Source organism: Phyllopteryx taeniolatus, chromosome 1 (assembly GCF_024500385.1).
Source record: "Phyllopteryx taeniolatus isolate TA_2022b chromosome 1, UOR_Ptae_1.2, whole genome shotgun sequence".
Lineage (NCBI taxonomy): Eukaryota > Metazoa > Chordata > Actinopteri > Syngnathiformes > Syngnathidae > Phyllopteryx > Phyllopteryx taeniolatus.
This window is the reverse complement of record NC_084502.1, coordinates 43,433,439-43,455,018: the sequence shown is the minus strand read 5'-3', so window position 1 is coordinate 43,455,018 and position 21,580 is coordinate 43,433,439. Positions and strand designations below refer to the sequence as shown.

General features: G+C 44.8%; 1 protein-coding gene across 7 annotated transcripts in view; it reads right to left on the bottom strand.

Moving 5' to 3' along the window:
- Nucleotides 1-242: 242 nt before the first annotated feature.
- Nucleotides 243-21,580, bottom strand: part of cfap221 (cilia and flagella associated protein 221) — a 45,281-nt gene continuing 23,943 nt past the window's right edge. For 5 of the 7 annotated variants that reach the window (XM_061797724.1, XM_061797733.1, XM_061797716.1 and 2 more), the window contains exons 11-25: nucleotides 21,238-21,367; nucleotides 21,063-21,150; nucleotides 20,591-20,678; nucleotides 20,392-20,481; nucleotides 20,092-20,187; nucleotides 17,071-17,158; nucleotides 16,833-16,924; nucleotides 13,222-13,299; nucleotides 12,806-13,120; nucleotides 12,623-12,708; nucleotides 12,453-12,525; nucleotides 12,253-12,350; nucleotides 1,214-1,306; nucleotides 998-1,071; nucleotides 243-424 (exon numbers count right to left, since the gene is read on the bottom strand). In XM_061797724.1, the coding sequence (XP_061653708.1) occupies nucleotides 1,011-1,071; nucleotides 1,214-1,306; nucleotides 12,253-12,350; nucleotides 12,453-12,525; nucleotides 12,623-12,708; nucleotides 12,806-13,120; nucleotides 13,222-13,299; nucleotides 16,833-16,924; nucleotides 17,071-17,158; nucleotides 20,092-20,187; nucleotides 20,392-20,481; nucleotides 20,591-20,678; nucleotides 21,063-21,150; nucleotides 21,238-21,367 (1,476 nt within the window). In that variant the 3' untranslated portion in view covers nucleotides 243-424; nucleotides 998-1,010. Of the gene's footprint in view, nucleotides 425-997; nucleotides 1,072-1,213; nucleotides 1,307-3,940; nucleotides 4,123-12,252; nucleotides 12,351-12,452; nucleotides 12,526-12,622; nucleotides 12,709-12,805; nucleotides 13,121-13,221; nucleotides 13,300-16,832; nucleotides 16,925-17,070; nucleotides 17,159-20,091; nucleotides 20,188-20,391; nucleotides 20,482-20,590; nucleotides 20,679-21,062; nucleotides 21,151-21,237; nucleotides 21,368-21,580 lie in introns of those variants that run through there. The other 2 variants (XM_061797755.1, XR_009791806.1) reach the window with 2 other exon arrangements.

Below are 21,580 nucleotides of genomic sequence, written 5' to 3'. Positions count from 1 at the left end.
ACTTGATAGGTGGCACTGTCATCTGAGTGAATTAAATCTTTTCCAAAGGGATTTGCATGTGGGTCTAAGCAAAAGCCAAAGCAATTCATGACATTGTTTTCTGTTCTATGAGGTCTCTAACTGAGTTGGAGATCCCTCTAGGGGGGAGAGCAGGTACTTAATAGACCACTCGGCCCTTTCATGCAGAAATAGCGCCAAACCTGTGAGCTTTTAAATGAAGAGACTTTAATTAAACTCATACCCTCCACAAAAATCTTTTTTTATTGATGTAAAAGTGTGCAACACGTGTGTGTGTGTGTGTGTGTGTGAGAGAGAGGGGCCTAGTCAGTTGTGTGATGATCACTGAGTCTCCAAACAGCTGCAGTTTCCTCATCCCACTTTTTCCTCATCTGTTTGAACCCAGACGAGATGCTGCCTCTGGTGCCTGCCACATACAAACCCAGCTTTCGTAATGAATCTAAACATCTATGAGCTATAAATGTAAAATATAATGGCTGAAATTAGTGTATTATAAATGACATACAGTATTTGAATGTCATACTATTTTTTTCTTTGCCACATATTTTAGCTCATTCACTCCAGCCCTCCCAGTTAACATGGATAGTTGACATCAAAAGCTGTCGATGGCAGTGAATGAGTTATTTTAAGAGGAACATGTTTCTCTACAACAAAAATGACAAAAAATACCACATAAATAAAAGTAGCATTATGTAGCGTGTTTCAAGCTCTCCAGAAGAATCAGGATGATTTACAATTCGTCAACTTAATTTGCGCTATCTATGTTTGGTTTACCCAAAAGAGATAATAAGCCAATTGTTCATTTCAGTACTATCAAGTACTAATTGTAGAATTAATGGCTGGACTTTAGCATCCAGTCTATTTATAGTGCAGGAGGCACTTCTGTTGTGTAAATAAGCATTAAATAATCTAATAACTGTGTTTCTTAGTGGCTTGGTCATTCAATAAATCATGTTAGCAGAATCACTAGCTGTTCCACCTGTGGAAGGTTGTCACTGGAAACGAGATAGGAATTCTCGTTTTATCATCTCTGGGGTTAGTGTCACTTCGCACCTGCATGCAGACAAATACAGTATATAGTATTAAAGTCAGTATATGAGATTTTTTTTTTTTAAACATGATTTTTACATGAAGACAAAAAGGCTGAAATACAGTATGACTGAAAACAAAAAGGATCAATCACTAATGTGCTTACCTTTTGTCTGTACATCCTGAGAGATAAGCAGGAGGCTGGGTGAAAGCAGCAGGTGATGTGACAGGAAGGATGTCTTTATTATAGTCAGCAGAACTGGAGGACGCACAAAAAAATACAAGCTGATTGATGCAGCAAAGAGCTGGACCATACGTGACTGAACAGGACAGATATCCACTCGGCCTCACTGAGATGAAAGGACTTCCAACGGCTGCGTTTGAACAGCAGAGATAAAACGACAGCCGCCTAAAATCACTTTGATGGATGGCAAAACTGAATGAAAGCGTTTTACTTTATGCTTCTTCACATGCACTTCCTATAAGCAGTAGAGTTCATTTCAGTTACCGTAAGCATTGTTTGCATTTTGTATAGTGGAAAACTATGAAGGGTGCAAAAAACAAACAAACAAACAAAAAAACAACTGATCTGTATACTGTAACATGTTTGGGTATCAACAACAGTATCTAAAGGCAGAATTGGACGGTTACGGTTAAAATATTGCTTGGAAGAAACCTGGCTAATCAGTGTATTATCCAATGGAAGTTGGTCCAACGAGTGCGCAAGGGCGCTGCCCCGCCATGGCGATGGTCACTACATTACTTTTCTTGAAGAAAAAAAAAATCAAATAAAAATATCCATCCATCCATTTTCTACACCGCCATTTTCTACTCCTCACTGGGGTCCCGGGCGTGCTGGAGGCTATCCCAGCTGACTCTGGGCGAGAGGCGGGGTACACCCTGAACCGGTCGCCTCCCAATCGCAGAGCACCTATAAACAAACAACCAATCGCACTCACCTACAGTCAATTTAGAGTCTTCAATCAACCTACCATGCATGTTTTTGGAATGTGGGAGGAAACCGGAGTACCTGGAGAAACCCCACGCAGGCACAGGGAGAACATGCAAACTCCACTTATGTGAAGGCCAGATTTGAACCAGGCTCCTCAGAACTGTGAGGCAGATGTGCTAACCAGTCAACCACCGTGCCACCCTAATAAAAATATTCATAATAAGATCAAAATATTTGTATATATACACTATGTATATCTATTTTAAGAGGAGCAGGATAAAAAGTGTATCGATAATGATGAGTACATTTTTTTTCGTCAATCTCGGTTCTCTGAAATCATAATCCACTTCCAGTTTTGGGTGTATCTTTACGCATTGACTTCAAGTCTCACATGTGCAGTAGCTCCTCTTTAATGATATGAATAGGACCAAGGCGGGGCGCTACATTCCAGCGCCCTGAGGTGACCTACACTACATCCTGGCTCGATCTCTGCACACAGCACTTTGGCATTGCCGTGTTCCCTGTTCAGTGGCATGTCAATGTCTGATCGAGTCCTGCACGTCAGAGTCCACTGCTGGAAATACAATTTCTTTATTTAGTTTTACGTTTCATCGTACCGCTGCAATTTTGAAGGTAAGTTATCAAAGAATGTTTGCTAGCTTACTCTTATGCTGAGTTGTGTGGTTGTGCTTATTCAATCATACAAACCCCAATTCCAATGAACATAGGCTGAAAAGGATTTGCAAATCCTTTTATTCTGTTTTTACTTCATTGGAATTGGGCTTTATAATACAGACACACGCAGACACGTGTCAAATGAATAAAACTCAAATGTTGGTAATGTCCAGTGTTGTACCTGAACTAGTTCAGTGAATGAATTTTCATCTACTAGTTCAGTTTTTGGACGAACTTGAACTTAACGTCGTATATTTCTGTTTGATGAGGATTATCGCGAACATGCTCACTCTGTCATCTGTGAACGTTTTCTGAACTGCAGTTAATTTTTTTTTCATTGTTTTGTGAGAGGTTTCCAGCAGAAAACCAGGCTAAACAAAGTTAACGTGTTGGGGGACAAACGTCTTATTTGGCAAACCGGCCCCCAAAAGTTGCATGGCCGCATGTGTAACAAAATGTGATTCTGGAGAGGAAAAAAAAAAACTTGTGCCGCCTGCATCAATCAGGAAATCTGTACTGGCTGGCAACAAATGCCAAATGTAAGTTAGTATTTGCTCGTCCCTAGTAGACTTAATAGCATTTTTGTCAGGTGTGGGAAGTAGCTGAACCCAGGAGCAGGCGGAGGCTGATGTAAAATGATGAACAGTTTATTGAGTAAAGGTTATGGAAGTGGTCCTGGATGTGTTGACAGGCGGCGGCGTGGACAGGTGGTGATGAGGTTTGATTGGAGACAGTTGTGTGGCTTTAGGAGAAGCTGAAAAAGAGAGGGGAGGAGAGAGAGAGGACGAGAGGGCGCAAAGCGGTACATGACAGTACCCCCCTCTCAACGGACGCCTCCCGGCGTCCTGCCAGGCTTCCCCGGGTGAGCCGTGTAGAAGTCATCCAAAAGAATAGGATCGAGGATGAGCTTCCGGGAAATCCAAGAACGCTCCTCTGGCCCGTACCCTTCCCAGTCGACCAGGCACTGGAACCCCCTCCCCCCAGGCCTCACGTCGAGGATGCGTGACACCGTGAAGGCCGGATGGTCGTCAATCTGGGGGGGTGGAGGGGGTACGGCCGGAGGGTTTAGGGCGCAGGTGGAGACAGGCTTGAGCAACGAGACGTGGAATGTGGGATGAATCTTAAGGACTGTGGCAGTTTTAACTGGACGGAAGTGGGATTAATGATTTTGGTGATGGGAAAAGGACCAATGAAGCGTGGAGCGAGTTTACGGGACTCTGTTTGAAGGGGAAGGTCGTGGGAAGAGAGCCAGACGGATTGACCAACCTTGTATTCGGGCGTCGGGGAGCGATGACAGTCAGCGAGCTGTTTGTTGCGTGCCGCGGTCCTCAGCGCTGCCCGGACGTCCTTCCAAACCCCCTGGACTCTCTGGAGGTGATCTTGTACGGAGGGGACTGCCACCACCTGCTCCTGTAGGTCGAACAGGAGGGGACTGCCACCGCCTGCTCCTGTAGGTCGAACAGTGGAGGTTGGAAACCCTAGCAAGCCATGAATGGGGACATACCGGTAGCGGAGCTGGTGAGGGAATTATGAGTGTATTCAATCCATGGGAGGAAGGAACTCCATGAGGAGGGGTTGCGTGCGGCCACACAGCGGAATGCCGATTCCAGGGTTTGGTTGGCCCGTTCCGTCTGGCCTTTGGTCTGCGGGTGATACCCCGAGGATAAGTTGGCTGCTGCGCCCAACGCCTTGCAGAATTCCTTCCACACCTGAGAGGAAAACTGGGGACCTCGATCGGAGACTATGTCGATGAGGTTACCATGGAGTTTGAAGACATGTAAGACAACAAGGTTAGCAGTTTCCAGGGCGGACGGGAGTTTGGGGAGGGGCACATAATGGACACACTTGGAAAAATGATCGACGATTGTGAGAATAACAGTGTTACCTTCAGAGGGGGGCAGGCCTGTAACGAAGTCCACAGCGATGTGAGACCAAGGGCGGCTGGGAATTGGCAGGGGGCGCAGCAAGCCAGCTGGAGGTCGGTGAGAAGACTTCTCTCGGGTGCAGACGGAACAGGCTTGAACGAACTCTCGGGTGTCTTTGATGAGGCTGGGCCACCAGAAGTGCTGTTGAATGAACTGAGTAGTACGGGTGATGCCAGGGTGACAAGTTAATTTAGAGTTGTGGGCCCACTGAAGGACTTCCGAACATGCTGAATTTGGGACGAACAGGTGGTCAGGAGGCCCGGTCTTGGGATCAGGGTGGGTCTTTTGGGCCTCCTGGACCAACTGCTCCATCTCCCACGTGGCCGCTCCAACGAAATAGGAGGCCGGAAGGATGGATTCGGGTTCTGCTGTGCTCGGAGGAGGTGAGTGAATACGGGAGAGGGCATCTGCCTTGATGTTACGGGAACTAGGACGGAAGGAGAGACTTAAATTTAATCTGCTAGTGCCCGGCGTGCTTGTCGGGGTTTGAGACGTTTAGCGGTACAGACGGAAGCAAGGTTTTTGTGGACAGTCAAAATGAGAAATGGTTGCTTAGATTCTTCCAGCCAGTGCCTCCATTCTTCCAGGGCCCATATAATGGCCAGCAGCTTGCGGTTTCCGACGTCATAATTTCTTTCTGCTGAAGATAGGCGACGGGGAAAAAAAAGCACAGGGGTGAAGTTTATGGGTCGTGGGATCTCGCTGCGAGAGGACTGCTCCAGCTCCGGCATCTGAGATGTCAACCTCCACCACGAACTGGAGGGAAGGGTTAGGGCGGCGCAGAATGGGAGCAGTGGTGAACAGGGTTTTGAGTTTATTGAATACTTGTGAGGCTGCTGGGGTCCACTGAAAGGGGGAGCTAGTGGATGTGAAACTGGTGAGGGGAATAGCGAACGTAATTACGGATGAATCGGTAGAAATTGGCGAATCCAAGGAAACGTTGCAGTTCTTTGCGGGTCGCGGGGATGGGCCAGTCGATGATCGCTTGGATTTTGGTGGGGTCCAGTTGTAGTTGTCCATTTGCAATGATGTAGCCGAGGAAAAGTACTGAGGATATGTGGAATTCACATTTTTTACGGTTTGACGTACAGACGGTTCTCGAGGAGGCGCTGGAGGACTTGACGTACATGGATGCGGTGTTCTTCGGGAGAGCGGGAGAAAATGAGGATGTCATCGAGGTACACAAACACGAACCGGTTGAGCATGTCACGGAGGATGTCAGTATTTAATGTTTGGAAAACTGCAGGGGCGTTGGTTAAACCGAATGGCATGACCAGACACTCGAAATGTCCGAGACGGGTATTGAAGGCGGTCTTCCACTTGTCCCCCTCTCAGATACGGATGAGGTGGTAGGCGTTACGGAGGTTCAATTTGGTAAAGATTTGGGCTTCGCACATGGGTTCAAAGGACGGGTCGATCAGGGGTAGCGGTGACTTATTTTTAATTGTAATGTCATTGAGTTGTCGGTAGTCGATGCATGGGAGAGTGGTGTCTTTTTTCTCAACGAAAACAAATCCAGCCCCGACCGGCGACGAGGAGGGGCGTATGAGGCCAGCAGCCAAGGAATCGCAGATGTAATCCTCCATAGCCTTTTTTTCAGGATGGGAGAGATTGTAGAGTCAGCTGGTGGGAAGTGGAGCTCCCAGCAAGAGGTCTATGGCGCAATCATACGGGCGGTGGGGGGGTAGAGAGATGGCCAAGTCCTTGCTGTATACTGGGGAGAGGTCATGATATTCTTCTGGTATTTGGGAGAGGTCCACTGGAGCGGCAGAGGGTGGTGGGTCTTCTGAGGGTGGAACGGCAGAAAGCAGACAGTGGGATTGGCAATGAGGACTCCATCCGTTGATGGATAAACGAGCCCAGTCTATGACGCGGTTGTGGAGTTTGAGCCAGGGAATACTAAGAACTAAGGGGGTCTCAGGGGAAGGAATGACAAAAAGGGAAATGTTTTCGCAGTGGTTGCCTGATATAAGGAGTGTGATGGGCACTGTTTGATGGGTGACCAGGGAAATTACTCGGCCATCCAGGGCTGTGACCTTTTTTGAGGATGGAAGTGGTTGGACAGGGATTTGGAGCTGGTGAATTATTTATTCATGAATAAAATTATCATGGGTACCGGAATCAATAAGGGCAGCGACGGGGGTGTTATGAGCAGATATGATAATGCAAGCGGGAACGGTCATGCGGGAGGGAGAGCTTGTGGGAATGGAGGTTTGGCTCACTGCGACACTCTTGGGATGCGGTGAGCCGGGTGTTTCTGGTCGGAGGAGGCACGAGGAAATAAAGTGACCGGATTGACCGCAGTAGATGCACAGCCGCTGGATGACACAACGCTGACGTTCTTGTGGATCTAAACGTGTTTGACCAATTTTAATGGATTCATCGGATGCAACGGGGAGTGAAGAAAGTGCGGAAGACGACTGCGTGGTGCTCAGAGTGGGAGAGTGTTTACGCGAGCGTAGCCCTTTCTCACGGGCTCTCTCTCGCAGTCTGTTATCCAGACGGATGGAGAGGGCGAAAAGAGCCTCGAGAGAGGAGGGCCGTTTGAAAAGATTCCCCGAAGGGCTGCGTCATCCCACCCGCATTCACCAGCAAGGATACGGAAGTCGATGGGATATTCTGCAACGGACTTAGTGCCCTGAGTGAGTGTGAGGAGATGACGGGTGGCTTCTTTGCCCTGCACGGGGTGATCAAAAACCTTACGGAGTTCGGCGGAAAAGGAATCGAACAAAAGGAGGACCGGGGAGGAGTTGTGCCATAATGAAGTGGACCATTTTGCTACGGAGTAGGTTAATGCCATATGCTACTTTGGAACGTTTGGTGGGATAACTGTACAGATGAGGTTAGACTGGAATCCCCGTGGACCATGATGTTTGCAGATGACATTGTGATTTGCAGTGAAAGCAGGGAGCAGCTGGAGGAACAGTTAGAAAGATGGAGGCATGCACTGGAAAGCAGAGGAATGAAGATTAGCCGAAGTAAAACAGAATATATGTGCATGAATGAGAGGGGTGGTTGGGGAAGAGTGAGGCTCCAGGGAGAGGAGATAGCAAGGGTGGAGGACTTTAGATACTTGGGGTCAACCGTCCAGAGCAATGGTGAGTGTGGTCAGGAAGTGAACAAACGGGTCCAAGCAGGTTGGAACGGCTGGAGGAAGGTGTCAGGTGTGTTATGTGATAGAAGAGTGTCTGCTAGGATGAAGGGCAAAGTTTATAAAACAGTGGTGAGGCCAGCCATGATGTACGGATTAGAGACAGTGGCACTGAAGAGACAACAGGAAGCAGAGCTGGAGGTGGCGGAAATGAAGATGTCGAGGTTCGCTCTCGGAGTGACCAGGTTGGATAAAATTATAAATGAGCTCATCAGATGGACAGCCAAGGTTCTATGTTTTGGAGACAAAGTTAGAGAGAACAGACTTCGATGGTTTGGACACGTCCAGAGGAGAAATAGTGAGTATATTGATAGAAGGATGATGAGGATGGAGCTGCCAGGAAAGAGCGCTCGAGGAAGACCAAAGACAAGGTTGATGGACGTCGTGAGGGAAGACATGAGGGCAGTTGGTGTTCGAGAGGAGGATGCATGGAGGATGACGCACTGTGGCGACCCCTAAAGGGACAAGCCGAAAGGAAAAGAAGGAGGTGGGATAACTGTACGGTTGGAGACTGAATACGAGTGAGCAATGAAGAATAAACTGGCTACATGCACTTAGGTCCCTGGAGTAGGGCTCGGGTGGAGGGACATGAGGTTCTTTGTATGGGAAGCGGGGTGGCTCTGAGGCTGCGGGCTCGGGAGGAGTACTTACAGGGGGTTGAATGGATTGCATCTGTTGGGAAAGGAGGGAGACCTGTTGCGAAAGGGAGTTGACCGGTTCGGTGATTTCTTGCAGTAGTTTGTCCTGTCGCCCAATGTGGGTGCCCTTGGAGTGTTATTGCGTTCTTCAGTGCCTCTGGAGTTGCTGGCTCCATAGTGGCCAAAGTATTCTGTCAGGTGTGGGAAGTAGCTGAGCCCAAGAACAGGCAGAGGCTGATGTAAAATGATGGACAGTTTATTGAGCAAAGGTTATGGTAGTGGTCCTGGATGTGTTGACAGGCGGCGGCGTGGACAGGTGGTGATGAGGGTTGATTGGAGACAGGTGCGTGGCTTGAGAAGAAGCTGAAACAGAGAGGGGAGAGAGAGGACGAGAGGGCGCAAAGCGCCATCCAGACTCCAAAAACGGTACTGCAGGGCAGTACATGACAATTTCCCCCTTTACTGTATCAACTGAGCCGAGGCTGCCAGTTTAGGGAGAGTAGTTCATAGCTGTGTGCAGTGACGCCTAATTTTCTCCCTCAAATAGTGTTTGTAATAATTAAGGACAAGAGTCCTGTTTTTGTTTTAATTCCTCTTTAAAAAAAAAAAAAAAAAAAAAAAACATTCACGAAACAAGCTTTTCCTCGTTTTGTTCAAGTAGAAAAGGAACTTTTCCAACACTGGTAATGTCTTTTTCTATGTGTTCAGTGTTCAAAACAGACATTTTATTAAGTTGTGCGAAAGCACGTAGACCTCGCTCTTTGGCTGCCTTAAGAGTGGTGTTGACCACTCAATTGTCATCACGGGTGTTTAGCTGAGTGGTTCGTGCCAAAGCCAATAACTTCCAGAAGCAACTGATGATTTTGCTAGTGTAAATTAGATTTCTGGTGAGGACCCCACCGAAGTAACACTGTTTACGATTGGCTTATTAAAAGGGTAGAAATACCTTTCATATATGGAATATGAAATCATTTAGTTAAACACATAATGCAATGCCCCTCCTTGAGCTGTCACCTTATCGTGGTGGAGGGGTTTGTGTGTCCCAATGATCCTAGGAGCTAAGTTGTCTGGAGCTTTATGCCCCTGACAGGGTCACCCATGGAAAACAGGTCCTAGGTAAGGGACCAGACAAAGCACAGCTCCAAAAAACCCTATGATGACAAACAATGCAGGAGGACATTTTCCCTTGCCCAGATGCGGGTCACCGAGCCCCCCCTCTGGAGCCAGGCCTGGAGGTGGGGATCGAAGGCGAGCGCCTGGTGGCGGGGCTTGCAGCCATGGGGCCCGGCACGGCCCGGAGGGTGGGCCGTGCCCCATCCCATGGGCTCACCACCTGTGGGATGGGCCATAGGGGTCGGGTGCAGTGTGAGCTGGGCGTTGGCCGAAGGCAGGGACCTTGGCGATCCGATCCCCGGCTACAGAAGCTGGCTCTCGGTTCGTGGAATGTCACCTCTTTGGCAGGGAAGGAGCCCGAGCTGGTGTGTAAGGTCGAGACGTTCCGACTAGATATAGTCGGGCTCGCCTTCACACACAGCTTGGGGTCTGGTACCAGTCCTCTTGAGAGGGGTTGGACTCTCTTCCACTCTGAAGTTGCCCATGGTGAGAGCCGCCGAGCTTCGAAGACCTCCTCAACTGCACCGACACGCCTTCCCATGAGGAAGCAGAGTCTGGGTTATCTGAGGCGGGCTCGCCTATCTCTGGGGTTGAGGTCACCGAGGTGGTTAAAAAGCTCCTTGGTGGCAAGGACCCGGGGGTGGATGAGATTCATCGAGTTCCTAAAGGCTCTGGATGTTGTGGGGCTGTCCTGGTTGACACGCCTCTGCAACCTCACGTGGACATCAGGGGCAGTGCCTCTGGATTGGCAGACTGGGGTGGTGGTCCCCCTTTTTAAGAAGGTGGACCGGAGGGCGTGTTCCAACTACAGGGGGATCACACTCCTCAGCCTCCCTGGTAAGGTCTATTCAGGGGAGCTGGAGAGGATGGTCCGTCGGGAAGTCGAATCTCAGTGGTTTTTGTCCTGACCGTGGAACAGTGGACCAGCTCTACACCCTTGGCAGGTCCTCAAGGGTGCATGGGAGTTCGCCCAACCAGTCTAAATGTGTTTTGTGGACTTGGGGAAGGCGTTCCACCGTGTCCCTCGGGGAGTCCTGTGGTGGGTGCTTCGGGAGTATGGGGTAACGAACCCCCTGATACGGGTTGTTCGGTCCCTTTACGACCGGTGTCAGAGTTTGGTCCGCATTGCCCGCAGTAAGTCGGACTAGTTTCCGGTCAGGGTTGGACTCAGCCACGGCTGCCCTTTGTCACTTTTATGGACAGAATTTCAAGGCGCAGCCGAGGCGTAGAGGTGCTCCGGTTTGGTGGCCTCAGAATTGCATCGCTGCTTTTTGCACATGATGTGGTTCTGTTCGCTTCATCAAGCCGTGATTTCCAATTCTCACTGGAGCGGTTTTCAGCTGTGTGTGAAGCGGCTGGGATGAGAATCAGCCCCTCCAAATCTCAGTCGGAAAAGGGTGGCGTGCCCTCTTCGGGTCGGGGATGAGTTCAAGTATCTTGGGGTCTTGTTCACGAGTGAGGGAAGAATGGAATGGAGATAGACAGGCGGATCGGTGCAGTGTCTGCAGTGATGCGGACTTTGTATCGGTCCGTTGTGGTAAAGAAGGAGCTAAGGCGAAAGGCGAAGCTCTCGATTTACTGGTCGATCTACATTCCTATCCTCACCTAAGGTCACGAGCTGTGGGTCGTGACCGAAAGAACAAGATGCCGGATACAAGCGGCCGAAATGAGTTTCCTCCGCAGGGTGTCCGGCTCTCCCTTAGAGATAGGGTGAGAAGCTCAGTCATCCGGGAGGATCTCAGAGTAGAGCCGCTGCTCCTCCACATCGAGAGGAGCCAGATGAGGTGGCTGGGGCATCTGATTCGGATGCCTCCTGGACGCCTTCCTGGTGAGTTGTTCTGGGCACGTCCCACCGGGAGGAGAACTCTGGGACGACCCAGGACACGCTGGAGAGACTACGTCTCTCGGCTGGCCTGGGAACGCATCGGGATCCCCTCGGAAGAGCTGGAGGAAGTGGCTGGGGAAAGGGAGGTCTGGGCATCCCTGCTAAAGCTACTGCCCCTGCAAACCAACCTCGGATAAGCGGTAGAAAATGGATACACATAATACAATGATGTTGTTACTTGTTAATGAACACCACATCAACCATGCTGCCATCCAATTTGTCATTGGTGCTGCGTTAACACTCACCCGTGTGAACTGTGCTCCCTGGTTACTGGTCCATGTTGCTCTATAAAACACTCATTAGCAAGACCCCACCCTATCTTGGCTCGCTGCTCACCATACATACCACCACCCGTACACTCCATTACAGGAGTATTATTAACCTCTTCAATACCAAAGTCTGCCCTATTTTTGGTCGATCCTCTTTTAAATTGTCTGCCCCAAACGACTTGAACACTCTACAACAAATGAAGAAACTCACCTCATTCATCCCGTTCAGTTTTTTTTTTTTTTTTTTTTAAATCAGTGAGAGATATGCTACTGTACATGATCGCTGCACCGTTTTTTAGCCTGTTATGAGCCTTTACTTCATAATATGCTATGTTGTAATGTGATCTATTTTGTAATTATGTAACTATATCAAACTATACATTTTTTTTTCATTTTTGTATTTATTTGTTTTATTTATTTATTTGTATTTGCTTCTATTTTGCTTTGTTTTACTCTGCTGTCTGCAGCCAGGTCAGCATTGCAAATGAGAATCTGTTCTCAATTTCCTTACTTGGATAAATAAAGTTTAAATAAAAAATGATGTTACTGATACCTCCACTGGTAGTTTGCAATCCTGATGGAAGCCTGGTTACCTACCCATGCAAGATGTTGCTGGTCAGAGCAGCCTGTCTGGATACACATGTTGCAGTTACCAAGCCAAAATTGTCCCACGTCTTCAACCCTGTGATCGCTTCCTAATGCAAAGAAAGGAAGTGTAGCAGTGCTGTATTTAAAATGGTTTCAGCAAAATACCTTAAGACAAAAAACATACAGTATACTATATGCGATCTAACTACCTTTGTGTCCAGAGTCTGCATTTGTAAGGTTTGTGACTCTATCCCACTAGTTTGACCCTCAGGGGTTGAATAACTACACAGAGAGTGTAAAGATTATGCAATATACTCAATAAGCAGCTCGATATCAAGGAAGGATTATGCTGCAATGGCACTGAGGAGGAAACATTTACCGAGGCAATGGGCAGAGGTGAAAGTCCACATCGCTTTCGAGGTATTTAGGGGTTGGCTTATAGGCCTGGAGGCCAGGTGCAGGGTTCTACAGCACACAGCACATGAGAAAGGTATGGAAAAGTATACCTATACCTAGAAACTTATCAGCATTGCTAATAAACATCCATCAATAAGACCCTCACAAAGATTCTGAGTGGGTGTGCATGAATGGGTCGAAGTAGAGCGCGAGGGAGAGTGAAGTTTAGATCATTGGCATCTTGCTCATCCTCCTCCCCTGGTGTGGGTGACTGGGAACCTGCCTCCTGGGGGGGAAAATGTGAAGGAAAAATACTTTGTAAATACAGTAACCATGGATTACATTGGCTGATCATAATGTGTTGTAACATTACTGGATCTCCAGTGCGAAGTGGTCGGGCTAAGGTAGTGGGAATGAAAGCGTTAAAGGCTTCCCAAGCTGACACAGGGTGGTAGCCCATCAGCTTATAGTACTGAGGAACCTATATAGAAATACATACATATATTTCAAGAGTTCACTGAGAACACAATGCACTGCCATTGAGACATGAGTGATGCTTAGATAAGCAGTTACTGCACCTACTTGAAGCTTGAAGGTAGGAACATGTGTCGTCACCCTCACATCAACAGCATCCACAGGCACTGCAGAAAAGTCAAGAGCCTACAAATAGAAAGCAGACACCATTTGCACAAATTAAAGGAAAGTGCTTCTTTCCTCTGCACGGCATTGTTGGGTTACCTATAGCAGTTCTGTGATCGTGGAGAGTGAAGGTTAATTTTTATCACTGGATCTGTCATCTTTAAAAGGTTAAAGGAAAAAATATTAGCTGGTGTGCCCCTCACAAAATATAGATTTTGCGACAGCCCCATATCTAAAATGGCTGCTGTCTGCCAACCTGGGAATTATCTTTTTGTTTGGCCCCCAATGCTGCATAATACATAGTTTCTGAGAGTATTTTGCTTCAGAAATTCATAAATGATGCAGATTCATTCATTTGACCTTTTTTTGATCATCAAGTTCAATTTGGCTGCTAATTTTTGAGCCCATGTGGTCATATCCTTTCGACATTGATGTCGGTTTTTGATGCAGTACCGCCTGAGGGATCGAAGGTCACGGGTATTCAATGTTGGTTTTTGGCCTTGCCGCTTACATGCAGTCATTTCTCCAGATTCTCTGAACCTTTTGATGATATTATGGACCGTAGATGATGAAATCCCTAAATTCCTTGCAATTGTACGTTGAGGAACATTGTCCTTAAACTGTTCGACTATTTTCTCACGCACGTGTTCACAAAGAGGTGAACCTTGCCCCATCTTTGCTTGTGAATGACTGATCAATTCAGGGAAGCTCCTTTTATACCCAATCATGGCACCCACCTGTTCCCAATTAGCCTGTTCACCTGTGGGATGTTCAAACAGGTGTTTGATGAGCATTTCTCAGTCTTTTTTGCCACCTGTCCCAGCTTTTTTGGAATGTGTTGCAGCCATAAAATTCTAAGTTAATGATTATCAGTTTGAACAATTAATATCTTGTCTTTGTAGTGTATTCAATAAAATATAGGTTGAACATGATTTTCAAATAATTGTATTCTGTTTTATTTATGTTTAACACAACATCCCGACTTCATTGGAATTGGGGATGTAGAAACAAACAACCATTCACACTCACAGTCGCACCTATCGGCAATTTAGAGTCCTCAATTAACCTACCGTGCATGTTTTTGGGATGTGGGAGGAAACTGGAGTACCCGGAGCAAACCCACGCAGGCACCGGGAGAACATGCAAACTCCACACAGGTGAGGCCGGATTTGAACCCCGGTCCTCAGAACTGTGAGGGTAACCAGTCGGCCACCGTGCCGCCTATGGAAAAATATGATGAGGCAATTTTACATAAATATTTACATATATATATGGTTTCAGTCATAAACCTAACCACAACGTGGCCCATGAATTGGACAACCCTGGATCATCAAACATGTGTACATATGTACTGTAGGCAAATAATAATGTAGGTTGCCCATATGTCAAGATTGATGCTGGCAGCCATAGTGGACCTTGCACAGGGATCGGAATGATCCAACTTGAGTCAGCTCTTGAAAAGAGAGTGACTGAGGAGTGTCTTTCATTTTACAATGTCAATAGGTTAATGCACAAGACTGTGAAGAACAAGTGTTGCAGCTCTTCAAATGACACCCAGTAAGTGAAAAACCAATAAACCATATTAGCCTTATGGACATGAGGCTGATCTGGCAGCTTGCCACCCCTGCACCTGAAGACCGTGAGTTTCAGAAGAGGGACGGTTCACAGTACCACTGGGGTGACAACTTGGATAAAATCTGTGCCATGATCTTCTCATGCCACGCCAGTGCATACCTCATCTTCATTGTCAATGTCATACATACACATGAGCACGGATGTTGACTGGTTTGGCCAATAGGACTATATCTTCAGACATCCAGAAGCAGATACAATGCTGCCCTCTGCCTATTCAAAAGTGAGTGCCAGTAAGTACAATGCACCTGTTATATTAGACTGCGAAGGACCCAGATATGTATGTCCAAGCAGCTTACTTATAGCAAGCAGTGAGGGTTCTATGGGCATTGGAAGAAGGTGTTGGAGAAGGCAAGAGAGCTGCTGGGATGAGTGGGTGAGAGTCTGGAATTAAAACATGAAATCAGAGCAGATATGAAGGCTTTTGTCCTCTCCCTCATTTCTGCTGGGAGTGCAGATGTGAGCTGTGCTTTCCATAGTAACAGAGCTGTTATAGATGACCCAACTATTGGGAGAAAGAAAGACAAAATCAATGGTGTATTTTAAGAAACAAACTCTTCCTGTATTGCAACAATCACCATCCACTTATTAGGTTAGCGCACACCTACGCAATATAATGAGATCCATCCATTTTCTGGACCCCCAAAATCTTCCTTTACACACAAAACTAGAATGGAACAAAAGAACACACAAAGACCTCTACAAATGTACAATCCTAATTTGGACCAGTACCAAGCTTTACACCTTCATACAGTACATACCCAAATACTGAATATGTGCGTTTTTTCAGACTCATTGTGTTCCTCATTAAGAAATAAGTACTGTAATTTCTCATGTATAATGCACACCCATGTATAATGCGCACCCCCGAAGTTGACCTCAAAATTCTGGAAAACCCTTCAACCTATGTATAATGCATTTTTACAATGCATGATTTTGCTTCTACACATATGATCAAAACATGAAGTATTATATGTATTTTATTAGTTTTTTCAAATAATTATTCCGAAGTTAAACACCTTATTTGAACACACAATACTTTCTTTTTATTTACTTGCTCTTATTTTCAAATTCACAGCCCTACTTTTATTTCATAAATGAGAAAACACACAGTTGTGCTCATGTTTGATTACCCAGGCAGGATTTGTAAGATTTGTACAATTATTTTAAGAAAACATGAAGGGCTAGGCGAAACACATTTAATTTTATTTTAATAGATTAAAATTAAACTGTCAAGAATTTCAGAAAAGCATTATCATTAAACAAAACATAACCATAAATAAATTAATGATGGTTGTTATTCAATCATCAACCATATTTGAAAAAAAAAAATGTCACAAATTCTGCCAGGGTATGTAAACTTATGAGCACAACTGTACATCTTATGCAGTCATATGTACCCCTATCATATTGGAATGAAGGTGTAGTCCACACCTTTTTCATAACCTCTAGGTGGCATACTAGAATGAAAGTGTACAACTTTTTCATAACCTCTAGGGGGCGGTGGCATACATTGATAAAATGTGAAAGTATTTTTCATTTTCTCTTATATCTATGTATAACGCGCACTACTGACTTGAAAATTTTTTGGGGTAAAAAATTATTCTACAGTACATGAGAAATTACAGTAATGGAAGTGCAAAAAATGCTGTATTTTGGTGTGTTCTGGAGATGCACCAAAATATAGGTATTTGGCCTATTAACTACCCTTCCACGAAGTTTTGTGAAAATTGTTAAGAGTAGTCGATATATGTAGTCATAATGTAAAATACCTCTCTTTTATGATTTTATGTAAAAGTAGATTTGATTTAATACAATTCCTGCAATTGAATATGTTCTTTGATTATTCAAGTACTCTATCACTAATGACGTGGCCTATGAGTGTATGTTAATTTGCGCTTTCAGTAGCACAAAGTACTAACCAGCGGATCAGCTTCATCTGAGAAAAGTGGGTAGGAAGATGGAAATATCCTGTCTGGGGAGATCTTCATAACACATGCCTCCTCCTTTTCAACTGAGACAAACATAAAATGACAGACGTTAACTTCTATGACACAGAGGGTCACAATCGCATCACGAACCAATGCACACAGTGCCAGAAATAGCTGTTTTTGTGGCTTGGACATTTGCATCAAGGGAGCACTCAAGGGTAATAAAGACCTTTGTTGGCCGAGAGCAAGCCCACCGCAGTGTCTGGTAGATTCCTCCACAAGGCCAAGGTCCGTTTCATGCGACACTGCATCACAACCTGTGAGAGAAGCACATTGCAGGTTTAATCAGGCAGCAGCTCACTTGTTGATGCGTGGGAAGGTACCTCGAGACGCAACTAGTGCACACTACATCAGTCATCTTTTTCTTGTCGCAAAAATACATCCCTGTCGGATTATCTCTCTCTGCAGTGTCCTTTATAAGTATAAAGTATTGTGCAAAAAGTACATACAAGATTTTTATGAAACTATGTTAAGTGTAAGCTAAGGCAAGGAAGAATCCGCGTACAGTATTTGCCCCCATCTAAAATTCTTAGTTTTTTTGCAGGTTCCCCACTTTAATGCATAAGATCATCTAAAAAATGTAAATATCAGACAAAGATAACCCAAGTAAAGACTAAATGCTGTTTTTAAATGCTGATTTTATTTATTAAGGGAAAAAAAACAATTGAAAGCTACCTGACCCTGTGTGAAAAATTAGTTGTCCCCAAAAACTAATTATTGGTTTGGCCTGCACCAACAATCTAAATCAAGCATTTTCTATAACTGGCTTTTATATTTCTGTGGAGATATGTTGGCCTACTCTTCCTTGCAGAATGGTTTTAATTCAGGAACAATGGAGGGTTTTCAAGAACGAACGGCCTTTTTAAGGTCATGCCAGAGCATTTCAATTCGTTTCAAGTCTGGACTTTGACAAGGGCACTCAAAAACCTTCATTTCGTTTTTTGTTTTTTTTGTTTTTTCGGAAATGAAAAGAAAAATTACCCAATGTTTTATGTAGAAAAGTGGGTTCCCCAGGTGGCAAGAAGTATTTTCCAAAGCAAGTCGTTTTTTGAGAACATCGCCCTTTTACAAGGCTCTCCACTCCGGCAACCTTCGGAAACACTCGGGAAACATTGGCGCGCATCCAGAAGTGTTTCTTCTTCTTCGCTTTTGTGAGATTTTTGACACTTCGAGAACGGCGGTGCAACAAAATCTTTATGTGTGTGGTCTGCTATGTTGAGATTCTCGGAACACACCACACACATGACGATCAAAACTGTTGAATGGATGATTTGTTTTTATTATTATTATTTTTTGATAGTTTTTAAGGAAAAACTATTCAACTATACCTGGCCTTAAAAAAGTAATAAGTAAGTAAAGTAATTGTCCCTCTTTTTAAATCATGAATTAATTCTGACTCGTCACATTTCAAACCTCCAAACCTGTTCAATCAAGAAATCACTTAAATAGAACCTGTGTGACAAAATGAAGCCCGTCAATAGATCTCAAAATTCCACCATCTAAAGAAATTCAAGAACAGATGAGAAATAAAGTAAAGTAACTGACACCTATAAATTGGAAAGGACTGCAAAAGCCATTCACAAAGCCTAAGGATTCCAGTGAAGCACACGGAGAGCCATTATCCTCACATGGACAAAACATGGAACAGTGTTGAACCTTCCCAGGAGTGCCTGGCCAACAAAAATACCCCAAGGGCACAGCGACAAGTCAGCCAGGAAGTCACAAAGGAACCCAGGACAACAAATAACTGCGGGCAAAAAAAAGAAAATAAACATCTGAATGATTCCCAAGACTTTAGGGAGAATAATCTATGGACTAATGAGAAAAAAATAGAATTTTTTGGAAGGTGTGTGTCTTGTTACATCTGGCGCAAATGTAAGGCCTGATACATGCATACAGACTATCGGAATGCTTTTGTCTTCCCGATCAAGCATGTCAAACATCAGACAATCTCAAAAGATTATTTTATAAGATTATCCTTAGGTCTCAGATGTGTTACAGTAAGCATGGCTTTGTCCTGATTTTAGCGTCCGAAACAGGTCGAGTCGACAATCTTAAATAATGAACGTGGTCAATAATTACGACCAAAACTCTTCACGTGTATGGGGGAAACCGACCAGTCCCAAGTCATGACGTCATGAATTGTGACGTGGAACGGAATGTAGCCAATCAAAGAAGAACCCCCCCCGCCAGAAAAAGGAATTAAACATCAAACAAAACAAAAATAAAAGAAACATGTCCTACCCATTGTCGTATTTTGTATAAAAGTGGGTTCCTCAGATGGCAAGAAGTATTTTATAAAGCAAATCTTTTTATTTATCTACACCACTTCCGCCTCCATTCGGCAAAGAAAACCCGGAAATGTCTGCTCGTCTTCATTTTCATGAGATCACGTGTGATGACACGAGTTATTGAGACCGGCAGCGGAACAGAATCTTTGTGTGTGGTGTAATGTACAACTGTATAAATGTAAGATTATCAGAGCACACCACACACAATACAACCAAAACTGGTAAATGCCTGATTTTTTATCTTCATTAGTGCGGTCCGAAGCAGAAAGAAAATATTTTAAGATTTGATTTCAGTTGTTGGTGCTCGCCCAACCAGTTATTAGTTTTAGGTGGCAATTATTTTTTCACACAAGGCCAGTTAGCTTTGAATATTTTTTTTTTTGTTTTCCTTAAAAAAAAATAAAAAAAATCACCATTTAAAAACTGCTTTTTATCTTTACTTGGGTTATCTTTGTCTGATATTTACATTTGCATTAAGTGGGAAAACTATGCAAAAAATAAGAATTTGAGAAGGGGGCAAATACTTTTTCATGGCACTGTACATTTTGGTGCAGAGGCAATAGAGGCTATCCTTGAGGCTACATTTTGAACATTTTCATGATGTTCTCAACAAACAATAATAAGTCTTAATGACTGCGTTATGTGTAGGAGGTGGCAATATCTGAAGGTAGGTATTAGGATTGTTTAGCACTGGGGTAGTTTTGTATTCTGTTGAGTGCCATTGTCATTATTACTACTTTGATTAGTATGGACTCTATCCAGGAAACATGCACTTCATTTACTACATACAGGGGTATTGTTGCTGGGAGTGTGCGTGTGTGTGTGTGTTTGTGTGCATGTGTGCGAATGTGTGTTTGAGAATGAGCAATCTCACACACTTTAATTGCGTGCGTGTGTACCTTCCGGGCTGCCTGCTGGAAGAGTTTTAGGGCCCTCTCTTTTAATGCCCACTGAAAGCTGGGGTGAAACTGGAAGGATGGGGCTCCTTTGGGGACCTAGAGGATGATCCAAAAATGCATGTTACTGTCACACGTTTACAAAGTGTCAGGACACTGAGTGTATGTGAAAGTATTTCATCGGATCTCAGCAGACAAAAATGAATGAGATAGTACATTCCCTGACCACCAATTATGTTTTCATGAGAAAGGGGCCTGTTTAAGAAATCCAAATCCAACCTCAGTGTAGGATGCCATGTATACCTGCCCTGCGTCAGATATTAGTCGTATTGAGTAAAGTTTTGGTGGTCCACTGGTAAAGTCTTCCTGTCGTCTTACATCTCCCTTCCTGACCTACAAAACAGTCATAACATTGTTTTGTCTAACAGAACAAGTCAGACAAACATTGCTCCAATCAAAACTGTTCCAGGAATGTTGCAAATGTACGTTGTTGTACATTTACCTTGTACTGCTGTAATGCAATCAGTCTGTCCTCCAGTACCTGGCTCCTGGTTGACTCTGACACTGGGTCTTTACCCAGATGGACTTGTCTGGTGCATTATATTTATTAAATAAACATAAGTATAGGGAACAAAAGGCCATTACACTAACAGGAAGTGAAAACGGAAGAAAATATAGAGCTGAAACTTTCCCGTTACAAAATTTCCACTTGGTTGAGATTTCCTACAAGATTTTTGGACTATGTGGCAATTTTAGTCCATTCATCCAGAATATAATTTGTTAGATCAGAGGTCACTTATGTTGGATGACATGGCCTGACTGAATAATCAGCTAATAGGTGTGTCTCGAGACCTCTATGCCTTAATTAAAGTGACTAAGGCAGAGATGAATTTGGAATAACTCAAAATGTAAAGCCCAAACAGCTAAACTCAACCAAATCAGGGAAGAAAGAAAAGGATTACAACTGAACCTACAATTTCAGGCGATTGATTTGCTCTTCTTTAACATTTTGTTGAACCTTTTTTAGGAAAAGAGCCTCCTTCTTCTGCTTGTTCTGCAGACCTAACGAGCACAAAATGTGATTTAGAGTGATAATGAGTCCAATGTCCACACAACAGCAGAGGCAGTTAAGTGGCATGCACATCATACCCTCACTCGGGTGTTCAGCGCCAAGTTTGCTACTGTCCTTCTGCAGCATCTTTGCCACCCCAGCGTGGGTGGAGGCATCCACCAAAGACTTTGGTCCTGGCTTGCTCCCAGCTGGACCTCCTAATGCACCCTGTAGGTTATGTGAAGCAGCAACAGTGTGAAGTGAAGAGAAATGTGTGTGGTGCAGCAGAGGGAAAATTGCATTTCTCCTTAGTCATAAAATAGTAGGCTAGTATATTGTAAAATGTGTAAATCAGACATGCAAACACCAAAGGCATGAAAAAGGTGCCAAAAAACTAAAATAAAACATTGTAGGGGGGGGGGTCTGGGGGGGATCCGCTGC